This window comes from Carcharodon carcharias, chromosome 6 (assembly GCF_017639515.1).
Source record: "Carcharodon carcharias isolate sCarCar2 chromosome 6, sCarCar2.pri, whole genome shotgun sequence".
Classification (NCBI taxonomy): Eukaryota; Metazoa; Chordata; class Chondrichthyes; order Lamniformes; family Lamnidae; genus Carcharodon; species Carcharodon carcharias.
The window spans coordinates 88,911,498-88,927,061 of NC_054472.1; the positions used below are offsets into that span (position 1 = coordinate 88,911,498).

General features: G+C 39.7%; 1 protein-coding gene across 5 annotated transcripts in view; it reads right to left on the reverse strand.

Moving 5' to 3' along the window:
- The window catches only part of sgk3 (serum/glucocorticoid regulated kinase family member 3), a 134,750-nt gene that overhangs the window by 58,944 nt on the left and 60,242 nt on the right, over positions 1-15,564 (reverse strand). For 4 of the 5 annotated variants that reach the window (XM_041189597.1, XM_041189600.1, XM_041189599.1 and 1 more), the window contains exons 2-3: positions 13,363-13,567; positions 3,652-3,735 (exon numbers count right to left, since the gene is read on the reverse strand). In XM_041189597.1, the coding sequence (XP_041045531.1) occupies positions 3,652-3,735; positions 13,363-13,440 (162 nt within the window). In that variant the 5' untranslated portion in view covers positions 13,441-13,567. Of the gene's footprint in view, positions 1-3,651; positions 3,736-13,362; positions 13,568-15,564 lie in introns of those variants that run through there. The other variant, XM_041189603.1, reaches the window with a different exon arrangement.

Consider the following 15,564-nt stretch of genomic DNA (forward strand, 5'->3'; position numbering starts at 1 on the left):
ATACCATGGGCTCTTATTAAGTACCCTTATGTGCAGTATCTTATCAAATGCCTTTTGGAAATCCAAATATATTACATTTGCTGGTTCCCCTTTATCTATCCAGCTTTACACCTCCTCAAAGAATTCTAATAAGTTTGTCAGGCATGATTTCCCCTTCATGAAGCCATGTTGACTCTTCTTGATTATATTAAGCATTTCTAAATGCTCTGTTATTACATCCTTTATAATAGACATTTTCCCAATGATGGGTGTTAAGCTAACAGGCCCATAGTTACCTGTTTTTTGTCTCCTTCCCTTTTTGAATAAGGGCGTTACATTGACAGTTTTCCAATCTTCTGGGGCTTTTCCAGAATCTAAGGATTCTTGAAAGATTACTACAAGTGCATCCATTATCTCTGTAATTACTTCCTTTAATATCTTAGGATGCAACCCATCAGGTCCAGGGGACATATTGGCCTTTAGCCCCATTAGTTCCCCTAGTACTTCTTCTCTAGTGAAAGTTATTGTATTTATTTCCTCCCTGCCTTTTGCCTCTTGACTATTTAGTATTTTTGGAATGCCATTAGTGTCTTCTCTGGTGAAGACTGATGCAAAGTATTTATTCAACTCCTCTGCCGTTTCCTGGTTCCCCATTATTATTTCCCCAGCCTCATTCTGTAAGGGGCCTATGTTCACTTTGGTCTCTCTCTTCCTTTTTATATATTTAAAGAAGCTCTTGCTGTCCATTTTTATGTTACTTGCTTGTTTACCCTCAAAGTTTATTTTCTCCCTTTTTAAAAAAAATCATCTTTTGTTGTTTTTTAAAACTTTCCCAATCCTCTGGTTTACCACAAATCTTTGCCACATTGTATGTCTTTTCTTTTAATTTGATATTATCCTCATCTTCCTTGGTTAACCATAGTTGGCTTATCTCCTTCCTTAAATCCTTCTTCCTCAATGGGATATATCTTTCTGTTGTGAGTCATGAACTATTTTCTTAAACATCTGCCATTCTTCATCAACCATTTTGCTAAATCTCTGCTAAAATCCTAGCCCAGCCTACTCCAGCCAACTTCACCCTCATTCCTTTGTAATTACCCTTATTTAAGTTTAGCACAGTTGTTTCCGACCTAAGTTTCTCACTCTCAAACTGAATGCTAAATTCTACCATGTTATGGTCACTGTTTCCGAGGGGATCTTTTACTCTGAGATCATTTATTAAACCTGCCTCATTACACATTACCAGATCCAAAATCGCCTGATTCCTAGTTGGATCCACAATATATTGTTCTAGGAAATTGTATCGAATATACTATGGATTCTTACTCGTGGCTATCTCTGCCAATTTGATTTTCCCAATCTACATGAAGATTAAAGTCACTCATGATTAATGTACTGCCATTTTTACATGCCCTCATTATCTCCTGATTTATTCTCTGTCTTACAGTATAGCTACTGCTATGGGGCCTATAGACTACTCACACCAGTGTCTTCTTCCCCTTGATAGTTCTTACCTCCACCCATATGGATTCTACATCCTCCGATTCAAGATAATTTCTTGCTATCGTTCTTATTCCATCTCGTACACTACAGTACCACCCTTTCCTTCCTGCCTGTCTTTTCAAAAAGTCACATGCCCCTGAATAGTTAGTTCCCAGCTTCAATCTCCTTGTAACCATCCTGGCACTGGGATTAGATTCCTGCCTACTCTACTTGGTCATGGCAGGAGACTCGCAGGACAACAGCAGAAACGCTTTAAGGGATGTCCTCATAGCATCCCTGAAGAGGTCAAACATATCCACCAACTCATGGGAGACCCTGGCTTGTGACCAACCAAGATAGAGAAGGCCCATTTGGGAAGGCACTGAATGCACAGAGAGACTTTGTCCAGACTATGCAGAAGTGAAGTCAAGACGTCAAAGGCAGCGCACAAACCTCCAAACAACCCATCTCCCCAACCCATGAAACACCATCTGCCTTACATGTGGCAGAATCTGCAGATCGTGCATTGGACTTATCAGCCATTTCAGAGCCGTTTGAACTGGAATGGAAGCAAGTCATCCTCGATCCCAAGGGACTGCCTATGAAGTTGGATACTCTCCATATAAATAAAGATAGATGTGCCCACTGGGATCAGGCTAAATTTATCACAGAAGTCTTCTATGGAACTGGTCAATGGGTGTGGGTTTGAAATGAACCTACATTTGTTCCTCTGTAGCTCAACAATAATTGTACAGAACTTGCTACTTCATCTTTTGATTTTCCTTGACAAAAAGGGAGTTCTGCCATGTTGAATGAATTTTAGCTTGCATTTTTATTCCATTGGAAACAGCAAGGAAGAGGTTAACTCCCAAGGCCAAACTCAAAATGTAAGAATGTATTTTATATCTATTTGATACATTAGAAGTATTGCAGATAGTGCACATTTCCTTAGGTGCAACACTTCCCATCACACTTTATTCAATGGCTTAAAATAAAATAGCAGAAAATTAGAACATGAGAAAGTAGGAGCATACAAGCCAAAAACAAGACAAGTGGTTAAAAAAAACTTGTATAAAAAAATTACAAAGAACTTATGAAAATAATCAAACCCGAATGAGCAGTCAGGAGATGATACCATTGATGATATGGAAAGATAAACAAATAAAATTGCTCAAATGGCTTTAAAAATGAAATCTCTGTGTTTTGTTTTACCTTCAACCAAGCATAGACTAAAAATAAAATTTTACCTTTAATAAAAATGTTTAAAACAAACATTATTAAATTTAGATGAATGAATAATTAATTCGTTTTGAGGTGTTGGTTGAGGAATGAACGTTCGTTTAGAAAAAACTCAATGTTCTTATAAAATGCCATGGAGTCTTCTATCTTGAATAGGCAGGTGGAACCTCCATTCGTATCTCATCTGAGAGATGGCAACACAGTACTTCTTCAGTACTGCGCTGAAGTGTGCGCTGAAGTGTCAAGCCAAATTATGCAGTCAAGCTGTGGAGCTTGCTTGAACTCACAGCTTTGCAATTTTATAAAGAATTGTATATACTATGTATTTACAAAAAAATGTAATTTGTCTATATCTTATATTAAAGCTCAATCCTGAGCCAATTTATAATTTGGCAATGAAAAGCATATGATATGCCAAAATCAAAAAAAAAATGTTGATTGAGATATTCCTTGGTTCAAACAATATTTAGTGCCAGAGCCACAAATGCTGGATCTATTACTTTTCCATCCTGACCTTGGAAGTACACAGAAAATTGTACCTTCAGCTTTACTCAATTTGTAGAAAACTTTTATATTTTAATTTTTAGAAACAAATTACTTACAAAATAAGTGCCATTTTATGAATATATATTTGAAGAAAGAACCTTACACTAGAAAATGTCTTTAAATGAAAACTGTAAGTTCTAGGGTACACTAGAGACAAATATGCAGAACAGAGAAAATGCTGACACTACTGATAACAACCAAGTGTGGAATGATTTTGAGAAAGTAAACATGCCTACTTCCAAGAACTGGATGAACAGTCTGAAAGATAAAATAGCTAAACGTTAATTTTGTCTTATGTTCAATAGAATACTTTGATATCTATTTGCCTATAGAAAAGCATGAATCAAGTATTACTGTGCAACATGCATGTGATTGCATGCACAAACACAGGCACACCAAACTTACAGTGTTGTATAATTTGTCAAACTCGGCATAGCGTCTCAAGACAAACCATTCATTCCTACCCACTGTCACCAACACTTTGTACACCTGTAAGAAAGAAACAAGAACATACGAACATAAGAAATAGAAGTAAACCATTCAGCCCTTCGAACCCGCTCTGCCATTCAACGAGATCATGGCTAATCTTCTCCTTCAACACCATTTTCCCGCACTATCCCCATATCCCTTGATGTTTTTAATACATAGAAATCTTATCGATGTCAATCTTGAACATGCTCAATCACAGCCTCCACAGCCCTTTGGGGCAGAGAATTCCAAAGATTCACCACTCAGTGAAGAAATTCCTCCTCATCTCAGTCTTAAATGGCCAGTCCCTTACTCTGAGACTGTGTCCCTGGTTCCAGATCCCCCAGCTAGGGGAAAACATCCTACTTGCATTTACCCTGTCAAGCCCTGTAAGCATTTTTTATGTTTGAATGAGATCACCCCTCATTCTTCTAAACTCCAGAGAATAAAGGCCCAGTCTATTTCATCTTTCTTCATTGGACAATCCCTTCATCCCAGGAATTAGTTTGGTGAACCTTTGTTGCACTCCCTTTATGGCAAGGATATCTTTCCTTCGGTACAGAGACCTAAACTGTACACGATATTCCAAGTGTGGTCTCACCAAGGCTTCATATAATTGCAGTTAGACATCTTTACCCCTGTACTCAAATCCTCTTATGATAAAGGCCAACATACCATCTGCCTTCTTAATTGCTTGCTGTACCTGCATGTTAGCTTTCAATGACTCATGAACAAGGACACCCAAGTCCCTTTGAAGTTCATCACTTCCCAGCCTCTCTCCATTTAAGAAATACTCTGTATTTGTTTTTCTACAAAAGTGGGTAACCTCACATTTCTCCATATTGTATTCAAACTGCCAAGTTTTTGCCCACTCACTTAGCCTCTCCAAATCCCGTTGAAGCATCTTTGCATCCTCCTCACGATTGTCAGTTCACTTTTTTTTCTGTCACCTGCAAACTTGGAAATGTTACATTTAATCCCCACATCCAAATCATTGATATAGATTGTGAATAGCTAGGGGCCAAGTACTGATCCTTGCGGTACCGCATTAGTCACCCCCTGCCATCCTGAAAATTACCCGTTTATTCCTACTCCGTTTTCTGTCCATTAACCAGTTCTCAATCCATGCCAGTGGATTTCCTCCAATCCCATGTGCTCTGGAACCACAGAAACGTTATGGTGCGGAACAAGGTCATTCGGCCTGTCCTGTCTGCACTGGCCAAAAAGAAAAAAAATAAACTAGCTGCTCATTTTAATTCCACTTTACGTGGATGGCACATTTAGAGAGATGGCCACACCACAGCTATGTAGTACACATGTATAGAGGGAATGGGTGACTGCCAGAGTATCTAAGGGAAACAGGCAGGTAGTGCAGGAATCCCCTGAGGCTATCTTGCTCTGCTTTTCCATTTTGGATACTGAGCGAGATGGTTCCTCAGAGGACTCTAGTAACAGCCAAATTTGTGGCACCAAGGGTGGCTCCGCTGCACAGGAGGGGAGGGGGAAGATTCGAAGTGTTATAGTCGTAGGGGATGCCATAGTTAGGGAAGCAGACAGACGTTTCTGTGGCTGTAGACACAAATCCAGGATGGTATGTTGCCTCCCTGGTGCCAGGGTCAAGGATGTCACAAAGCAGCTGCAGGATATTCTTTTAGGGAAGGATAAACAGTCAGAAGTTGTGGTCCACATTGGGGCCAATGACATAGATAGAAAAAATGATGAAGCCCTGAAAGCAGATTTTAGGGAGTTAGGAAAGGAATTAAAAAGCCAGACCTCGAGAGCAATAATCTCAAAATTATTCCCAGTGCTACGTGCAAGTGAGCATAAGAATGGGAAGATTGAGCAGCTCAACAGGTGGATGGAGAAATGGAGAAGGGAGGGCTTTAGATTTCTGAGGCATTGGGATTGGCTCTGGGGCAGGTGTGGCCTGTACAAGGAGGACGGGTTACACCTTAACAGGACAGGGGTGAATGTCCTCGCGGGCATGCACTCCTAGGTCTCTCACTTCCTCAATCCCTCTCAATAACTTCTCATTTCTTGAGTATTCCCTTGGTTTGTTTGTCCTCCCCTAATGCATTACCTCACACTTTTCCAGATTGAATTCCATTTGCCATTCTCTGCCCACTCAACCAAGCCATTGATATAATTCTGGAGTTGACAGCTATCATCTTCACAATCAACAACGTGGCCAATTTTTGCATCATCTGCAAATTTCCCAATCATGCCTCCTACACTTAAGTCTAAATCATTAATATATAAAAAAAATAGCAAGGGCCCCAACACTGAGCCCTGTGGAACACCATTTTCCATTTGCAAAAACATGCATCGACCATTATCCTTTGTTTCATGTCATTGAACCAACTTTGGATCCAACCTGCCACCTTCCCCTGTATCCCATGAGATCTCACATTCCTGACCAGTCTGCCATGTTGGACCTGGTCAAACACCTTACTGAAATCTATGTAGACAACATCCACTACACTACCCTTATCAATCCTCTTTGTTACTGTCAGGAAAATATAATTTTAATAATGTTATTGGAATTTATTGTAAAGTAGAAATAGTATGTGTGTGTTAATTGAATTAGAAACAGCTGGTCTGAAGGCTTTGATGTATCAAGGAGAGAAGCTGGGTTTGAAATGTTAAATAGGTAAACATGGCTAGAGTTTTAGAATGCAAGGTGTAAAGGGAACATTTACATTTTTAGAAAATTAGAGTAGTGAATTTCAAAGAGGTGCTAAGGTGTTACACCTAGCCAGAGACTAAGCCAGTCTATTTTTTCCCAAAGCTTACTGATAAAATTCGTACTATGAAAGAATTTTATTATTAGAAAAGTAGAGTTGAAAAGACATATCGAAACAATGGCATTTACATTGAAAAGGGAGAAATCTGTATAAAGGAGATGAGGTTATGTGTAAGGGAAGAAGGCATTTTAAGATTTACCACAAGTGTGAAAAGCCTCCAGCATCTAAGCCTTAGGCTGCTGTCTACAAGGAACCGAACAGAGAATAACTCATTTTGAATTTGACATTCCAGGGTGTACGCTTTACCTGGGTCTGTTTAAATCTGTGTGTTTTACTGTTGCCTTAACGGAAGTGTAAGTGGGAGTTAGATTAGCTAGGGGAGCTAGGAGTTATCGTAGTAGTAATCTGTAAACCTATGTATGTGGTTAACATAATTTTCTTACAAATAAAGGTTTGATTTAGTTTTGTAAGAAACCTATTAGACTCAGTGGTCTTATTACTACTGAATTCAAGGCACGCATCTCGAAAAAAATACAAAGTGGTCAAATAGTTCTGGCAGTTGTTTCAAGTTTCCCCCGGTGATTTGAACAACTCAGCAATTACCATCCGCTGTGCCATAACAAAATTTGGGCCTCGTCTGGGATATTTCTGATATTCCTTGATTGGTTTGAAGTTGGTGAATCTTAAGGGTACGAGTACAAGAAGCATTTTGAATTCAGGGGTTGGTGAGAGTTTTTTTTAAAAGTGGTGAGACTACAAAATGGCTTTGGCAGTTGCTAAGACTTCTCTAGGAGTTGAAGTTATAACTTTGGTTGGTTTACAAAAGGCAAATAAAGCTAAGTTAATGAAACTGGCAGATAAGTTACAATTGGGGTTAACTGCCGGGTGAGGAAATCAGACATAATTGAAGGTATTTGAAACTGGATGGAGTACCTGAGAGACTAAGTTCTCCAAGGGGTGGTTCATTGGAATGGACTCAAATTCAGCTGCAAATGAAAACATTGGAACTAGAGGCAGCAGAGAAAAAAGAAAAAGAACAGACATTCCAAAGGGAACAGACAGAAAGGCAGGAGAGAGATAGAAAGCAGGAATGGGAATTAGAAATGGCAGGGTTAGAAAAGGAGGAAAGAGAAAAAAGAGAGAGAGAGAGAGAGAGAGAAAAAGAGAATTCCAGCTTAAAATGCTGGCAATTAAAAAAAGAGACACCAAGAGGTGAGGAAGGACTTATTTCCAGATCAGAACCCAGTGGGGAGATGTTTAAATTTGTACAAGCTCTTCCAAAGTTTGGGGAAAGAGATGTGGAAGCATTCTTTATTTCATTTGAGAAGATAGCTAAACAGATGAAATGGCCACAGGAAAGCTGGACATTATTGTTACAGTCTAGGTTGGTGGGTAGAGCACATGAGATTTATGCTTCACTGTCAGAAGAAGTGTTGGTGAACTATTATGTGGTTAAAAAAAATGCTATCTTGAGAGCATATGAGTTGGCTCCTGAGGCATACAAGTAGAAATTTAGGAACATGAGAAAACAGCCTGGGCAAACTTATATTGAGTTTGAGAGAGTAAAACAAAGTAATTTTGACCAGTGGATACTAGCATTAAAGATAGAGATGACATATACAGCTCTTAGAGAGGTAATTCTTTTGGAAGAATTTGAAGATTCAACTCCTTCGGTAGTGAGAGTGCATGTGGAGGAATAGAGGGCTGAAACGATACGACAAGCAGCAGAGATAGCGGATGAAAACATTTTATCGTCAATCTTTTAAATCAGAGAAGAATAGGAAGAGAGGTGAAAAGAAAGTGGGTATTCAGGGAAGAGGAGTAGGTGGAAACTCGTAGGCAGATTTTTTTTCTCAGAATAGAAAGGAAGGTGCTGAGGGTAGAGGTGACACTCGAAATCGAGGTGTTTTTCATTATAGTAAAGTTGGAACCACGAAGTCAGTGTATTGGAAATTGCAGGGAAAATCTGCTGGGATTATTAGGGTGCAGAAAAGTTCTGGAAGTAAAAATGCTGTGGGTTCTGAGACACAGGATAAACCAGTGGTTTATGTAGAGGTAAACAGGAAGAATCAGTGATAGGTAAAGTAGTGGGATATAGTTTACCTAAAGAAATACAATCAGATCAGAGTTCAAATTTCATGTCACAGCTGCTTAGGGAAGTAATGAACAGTTTGGGGATAAAACAATTTAAGTCAACAGTTTATCATCCTGAGTTACAAGGGGCTTTACAAAGGTGGCATCAAACTATGATGAGGGCATATAGTCAGGATTATCCACAGGATTGGGATGGGGAATTCCATTCTTGTTATTTGCCATTAGAGATGCTCCTAATGCATCAATTGGTTTAGTCCTTTTGAGCTAGTTTATGATCATGATGTAAGGGGACCAGTGAAAGTGATTCATGAGAAATTGGCAGGTCAAAATTCAGAAACTACTCTCCTGGATTACGAATCAAACTTCGGAACGAGGGAGATTTGAATGGCCATGCGAGTTGATGAGGGAACACACAAAGCACAAGGCTATTTGTGTGAATAAGCTGGGGAGGACAAATTTAGCTATAAGTGATGTACATGTAGAAGTTTCATCTTCAATAATGCAACATCCTTATAGATTAAATCTGGCAAAGTTATCACAAGGACAGAAAGAAATCAAATTCATGCTTAAAAATTATATCATTGAGTCTAGTTGCAGTAACTGAAGTTTGCCTATTGTGCTGGTACCGAATACAGTTGGAACACAAAGACTGTGTGGACTATCGAAAGGTGAATGCAGTGACAAAAGCAGATTCTTTTCCTATACCGTGGTTGGAAGATTGCATTGAGAAAGTGGGAAAATCAAAATTTATCACAAAGATTGACTTGCTAAGAGGATATTGGCAAGTACCGTTATTGGAGACAGCAAAGAAGATATCGGCTTTTATGACACCAGAGGGACTATATCAATTTAAAGTCATGCCATTTGGAATGGAAAATGCATTTCAAAGACTAACAAACAAAGTAATTGCAGGTCAGAGCAATTGTGCTGTTTATATTAACGACTTGATAGTTTTCAGTCAGACATGAAGGGTGTATTTACAGCATCTGGAATAATTGTCCTGTCAATTACAAGAAGCTAATTTGGTGATAAACTAAAAGTGAATTTGTAAAAGTGCAAGTTACGTTTAGGCCATACCACTGGACATGGTAAGGTGGCGCCGAGAGATGTGAAAGTCAAGGCTATCGTGGATTTCCCCATGCCTACGACAAAACGAGAAGTTCTGAGGTTTCTGGGCATGAGTGGGTTTTATCAAAAATTTGTACCAAATTTTAGCAGTGTGGTTGCTCCATTGACTGAACTATTTTAAAAAAATCAAGAAGTTTCAGTGGACACAGGAGTGTCAGGAGACATTTGACAGTTGGAAGACTGTATTAAATACAACACCAGTTTTGGCAGTAGCCAGTTATGCTAAGCAATTTAAGTTGGCCATTGACGCAAGTGATATAGGCATTAGGGCCGTATTGTTACAAGATAAGGAAAATGAAATTGAAAAACCGATAGGGTATTTTTTACAAAAGTTGAATGTACAACAGAGAAGATATTTAATGATTGAAAAGGAAACTTTGGGTCTGGTGCTAGCATTGCAGCATTTTGAAATTTACGTTGCAAACAATTCGTCAGAAACAATTATTTATATAGACAATCCTTTAAAATTTTTGTTCAAATTTTGAGACTGAAGTTTATTTAATCATTTAATCTACAGATTTTACATGTGGCTGGATGAGAAAACATGATTGCAAATGCACTGTCAAGAGTCTGAAGCCTGAAGAGAAAATTGGGCATTTAAAACCTGGACAGGAATGATTTCTGTTGATATCAAGGATTTCTTTATATATAATTTACCCATCATTGAAGCAAGACTGACTGATTTATAATTTTCTGACCTCGTACCTTTTTAAAATAATGGTACATAGATCTCCAATCCCCTGGGACCTCATCTGTAATTAATGAGGATTGGAAAATGATCCTCCAAGCATCTGCTATTTCCTCCCTGGCTTCCTTCAACAGCCTGGGACACAATCCATCTGGCTCTGGTGACTTATCCACCTTCAAGGATGCCAGTCCCTCCAGTACTTCTTCTCTCACTATGCTTATTGTATCTAACATTTCACACTTCTCTTTAACTAGAATGTCTACATCATCCCTCTCCTTAGTGAAGAAAGAGACATGAGAACCCTGCCCACATCTTCTGCATCAACCCACAAGTTACCATGTACATCTCTGATAGGCCCTACCCTTTCCTTAGCTATTCTCTTGCTCTTAATATACTGGTGAAACATCTTAGAGTTTTATTTGATTTTACCTACCAACATTTTTCCGTATTCTTTCTTTGCTTTCCTAATTTCCATTTTCACTTCACCCCCGTACTTTCTATACTCCTCTAGGCTTTTCTACAGTATTAAGTCTTTTGTGGCTGTCAGGAGCTTCCTTTTTCTGCTTTACCTTGGCCTGTATTCTTCTGGTAACTAGGAGGCCCTAGATTTGGCAGTACCACCATTTTTCTTTGCAGGGGCATGTCTACACTGTGCCCGTAGAATCTCACCTTTAAATGCCTCCGACTGACTTGACACAGTCTTCCCTTCTAATAGCTGTATCCAGTCCACTCTCGCCAGCTCACCTCTCAGCTTTGTAAAATTTGTCTTCCCCCAATATAGAACTTTTACTCCTGTTCTACCTTTTTTCTTTTTCATAACAATGCTAAATCTAACTATTTAGCATTGTCACTATCTTCAAAACGCTCTCCCACTGCTACTTCATCCACTTGCCCAGCTTCATTTCCTAAGACAAAGTCTAGGATTGTGCCCCCTCTCATTGGGCTTATGATATGCCGGCTAAAAACATTCTCTTGAATGCAGTTCAAGAATTTTGCACCCTCTGTGCCCTTTACACTATTTGTATCCCAGTTGATATTGGGGTAGTTTAAGTCCCCAATGATTACTGCCCTACTGTTTTTGCATTCAGAAATCTGTCCACATATTTGCTCTTCTAACTCCCTTCCACTGTTTGTGGGTCTATAGTACACTCCTAGCAGTGTGGCTGCCCCTTTTTCATTTGAGCTCAACCTATATGGTCTTATTTAATATCCTCAAAGCTGCAATTGATTCTTTAACCAATAATGCTACACCCCCATCCTTTTTACTGCCCTCCTTATCCTGCCTGAAAACTCTATTTCCAGGGATATTGAGCTGCCCTTTTTGCCCCGCCTTAAGCCAAGTTTCCATTATAGCGATAATATCATGCTGCCATGTGTCTAACTGTGCCCTCAGCTCATCAGCTTTACTTACTATGCTCCTTGCATTTACATACATATCTGCCAAATTCCTGCGCTGTACACTTTTTAACCTATGCTGCTTCTGTCTCTCAGAGTCACTCACTAATTCTCCATCTCCCACTCCCTGATCTGAATTTACCCTCAGGTTCCCATTCACCTCTAATTTTGTTTACTAACCTCTTGTGCGAGACCTTGTCAAAATCTTTATGAAAATCTAAATGTACCTCATCCACCGGTTCCCCCTTATCTATTCTACTTGTTACATCCTCAAAAACCTCCAACAGGTTTGTTAAACATGATTTCCCTTTCATAAATCCATGTTGGCTCTGCCCAATCCTACTATTATTTTCTAAACGTCCTGTTACCACATCCTTTATAATAGGTTCTAGCACTTCCCTATGACTTATGTTCAGCTAACTGGTGGGGTTCTTCATTTTCTCTCTTCTTTCTGACAGAGCAGGTACAGGAGAACAAAACAATTTTTAAAATATCATCAAGCCCAGGCAACCCATCAGTCTGCAGGAATCATAAATCATTCCTGAAATCTTTGTTTCATGATAATTTTATCTAAATGTTTTACTTCATGTTAAGTGAATATTTTGTGCACTCATTCCATGGTCTTGGCATTCTTCCAAAAGTAGGGTGGTCAAAGCTGGACATAATATTCTAACCACAGACTAACCAGTGACTGGTATAGGTTTAGCATGAGCAGTTTGCTTTCGTACTCTATACACATATTTATAGAATCTAGAATCCCAAATAAGAAAGGGAGCTGGTTGCTCACTCAAGCTGAACTTGATAATGCGTAACCTGTGTCCTGCTTCACTCTAAGATGAGCTTTAAATTACACAAATCATCACCAACACACATTTTCATCTTCAGGAAAACATTGTTAGCACACCCCACCTGTAAAGAAACTCTAATTCATGTTTTCTTTATCCTTTAGCCTTTAATCTCATTTGTTCAGACTCATGGGCTTCCCAGTTCTACACTGCATAAACTCCAATTCATCCATAATTTTGCTACTCATACCCTATCCTGCACTAAGCTCTCCAGCTCACATTGTCTCCTCCCTCACCCCACCCTATTCCCTGACCACAGTCCTTACCATCTTTCAATGTCTTCTAATTCCCAGCACATCAACATTGAATCATCTCATCTAACTTCTCTCGTTATATCTACTCCAGTTGTCCAAACTCCTCATATAGCAGGGGTGTAACATTACCTGACAAGCACAGTGAAAGTGCAAGCTCTTATTATATAAATGGTGAGATTTATCATTTGCTCAGTGGCTCTGTAGGTTTCAGCTTTAATTTCAGCCATTTTAATAGAATTAGGTGCGCATGTATGTGTGTGTCTGTGCATACGTGCATGTGTCTGAAAATGAAGGGCCACACAAAGACTTTTTTTCAACTACACAAGCTTCCAAATTGATTACGTAGTATGAAAATATTCTACTTACAAACATAGGCCAAATAGTTTGAGAAGTGCCCTTTGTCTTAAAGAATTTTAAAGGTTAAAATTAGAGAATACTCAAATATTTTATCAGTAAAGCTTCCAGAATGTTAGTCAGAGAAAGGTGTGTTCCATACTTACAGTGTATCGCTTTTTTTTCTCACGATGTTCATCGAAGCTGGGAATACTGACATTGGGGTGAGTTGATTTTGAATCCATTTTTTTCTATGTCAAACACTTACAAGTACTAGTTCCAAAACTGAGAAATGGTGAAAGTTGAATTTTATGGGTGTTTATCCAAACTCAGTAACTCATGTGGCCCAGACCGGTACATCCTTTATGACACCTGGAAAAGAGCAAATTATCTTATTTACATGCAAACATATGAAATAAGAGGAGTAAGCCACTCAGCCCTTGGAGCCTGCTCCACCATTCAATAATATCATGGCTGACCTGGCTGTAACCTCACCTATCTCCAATATCCTTTCACCCCCCTGTTATCAAGAATCTAGCTCTTCCCTAAAAATATTCAACAACTCTGCTTCCACTGCCTTTTGAGGAAGACTTCCCAAAGACTCACTACCCTCAGAAAAAATTTCTCCTCATCTCTGTCTTTAGTGGGTCACCCCTTATTTTTAAACATTGACCCATCTTTCTAGATTCTCCCACAAGAGGAAATATCTTCTCCACATCCAACCCTGTCAAGACCCCTCAGGATCTTATATGTTTGAATCATGTCACCTCTTACTCTTCTAAACTCCAGTGGATGCAAGCCTACCCTGTCCAATCTTTCCTCACAAGATAACTTGCCCTGGTATTAATCTAGTAAAGCTTCTCTGAAATGATTCTAATGCATTTATATCCTACCTTAAATAAGGAGCCCAATACTGTACATAGTACTCCAGATGTGGTCTCACCAGCGCCCTGTATAACTGAAGCATAACTTCCCTACTTTTATATTCAATTCCCCTCGCAATAAATGAGAATATTCTATTAACTTTCCTAATTACTTGCTATACCTACATACTAGCCTTCTGTGTTCATGCACTAGGACACCCAAATCCCTCTGCATCTCAGAGCTCTGCAATCTCTCACCATTTAGATAATATGCTATTTTTCATTCTTCCTGCCAAATTTGAATATAAAAATAGTGGTAATCCAGGCTTGAAGCTATGTCAGGTTATTAAAAAAATTCTGTTCTATATATTTATGTAAAATAACATCTATATGAATGCACTAGGCTTCATCTTTTAAGTGGAGCTTTTTAAACTGTTTTTAAACAATTTTCATCTTCTTGACACAAGGTCTGGGTGTGTGTAATGTATAGCCTTTGCCAGGAGTGAACAAGGAAATTTTTCAGAGGACAGCCCACCTTCATTTCCTGTATCACACAATCGGTAAAATAAATTGAATGATTTTTTTGTGCACAGAGATGAAGACTTAGTCAAAGGCAGCCAAGCCCATCAAGTTGCACGTCAGTCCACTGGTGGCGGGAAAACCTGCCCTGATTAAGTCAGAGGCAGGAAGGGACCAGTGGCTGCAACTTGCACTCTCGCAGGTTGTCAATTAGGCTCGTTAATGAGGCACTTGACGCCAGTTATCCCCAAGGCCAACAGAACTTAGCAGTGGGTCAAGGGTTAAATGCAAGTCACATGGCTCTCCCATGTCTCCCGAAGGCCTATCAGGTTTGCTTGTGGCCTCATGGGGGAAGATGGCGGCAGGGCAAAGTAGGGTGGGGGGGGCCTTGTTGACAAGCACTCAATGAACGATTGAGAGACTTGATATTGGGAATGGGGCAGGAGGCCGCTGAAAGCTACTCCACCTTTGCCTCTAACCTACCCCCACTACCAGCGACTCCTTGCCCATCAGTCCCATCCCACCCACTCACAAGTTGCCAGAGATCCAGCGCCGATCCTTGGTGAAGTCATCAGTGCATTAATGGCAGCAGCCACCACGCACGGTAGCGCTGCCAGCAATGGAGGACTTCTGATTGGCCAGCAGCTCTCATAGGGCAGGATTTCCACCCGAGATCCTAAATCCCAGGGAAGACCCAACGCTGGCCAGTTAAGTGCCTGATGGGCACTCCATTTAATCGAGCCTCCCCCACGGAAAGACATGGGGTTCAATTCTCAAACTGCTCATACTAAATCCCGGCCGTTATCTATAATAGCTGACCCATTAAAAGTATTCTACTGTGAAAGAACAAGAGAATGAAAGAGACAGAATGAGAGAATGAAAGAGACTCACACACAGACAGAGAGACAGAACAAATTCTCAGTTCACAGACCATTTTGAGGAAATGCCTTTTACGTGGCCGTGACAGTGTTGTTGGAGTTGCAATCA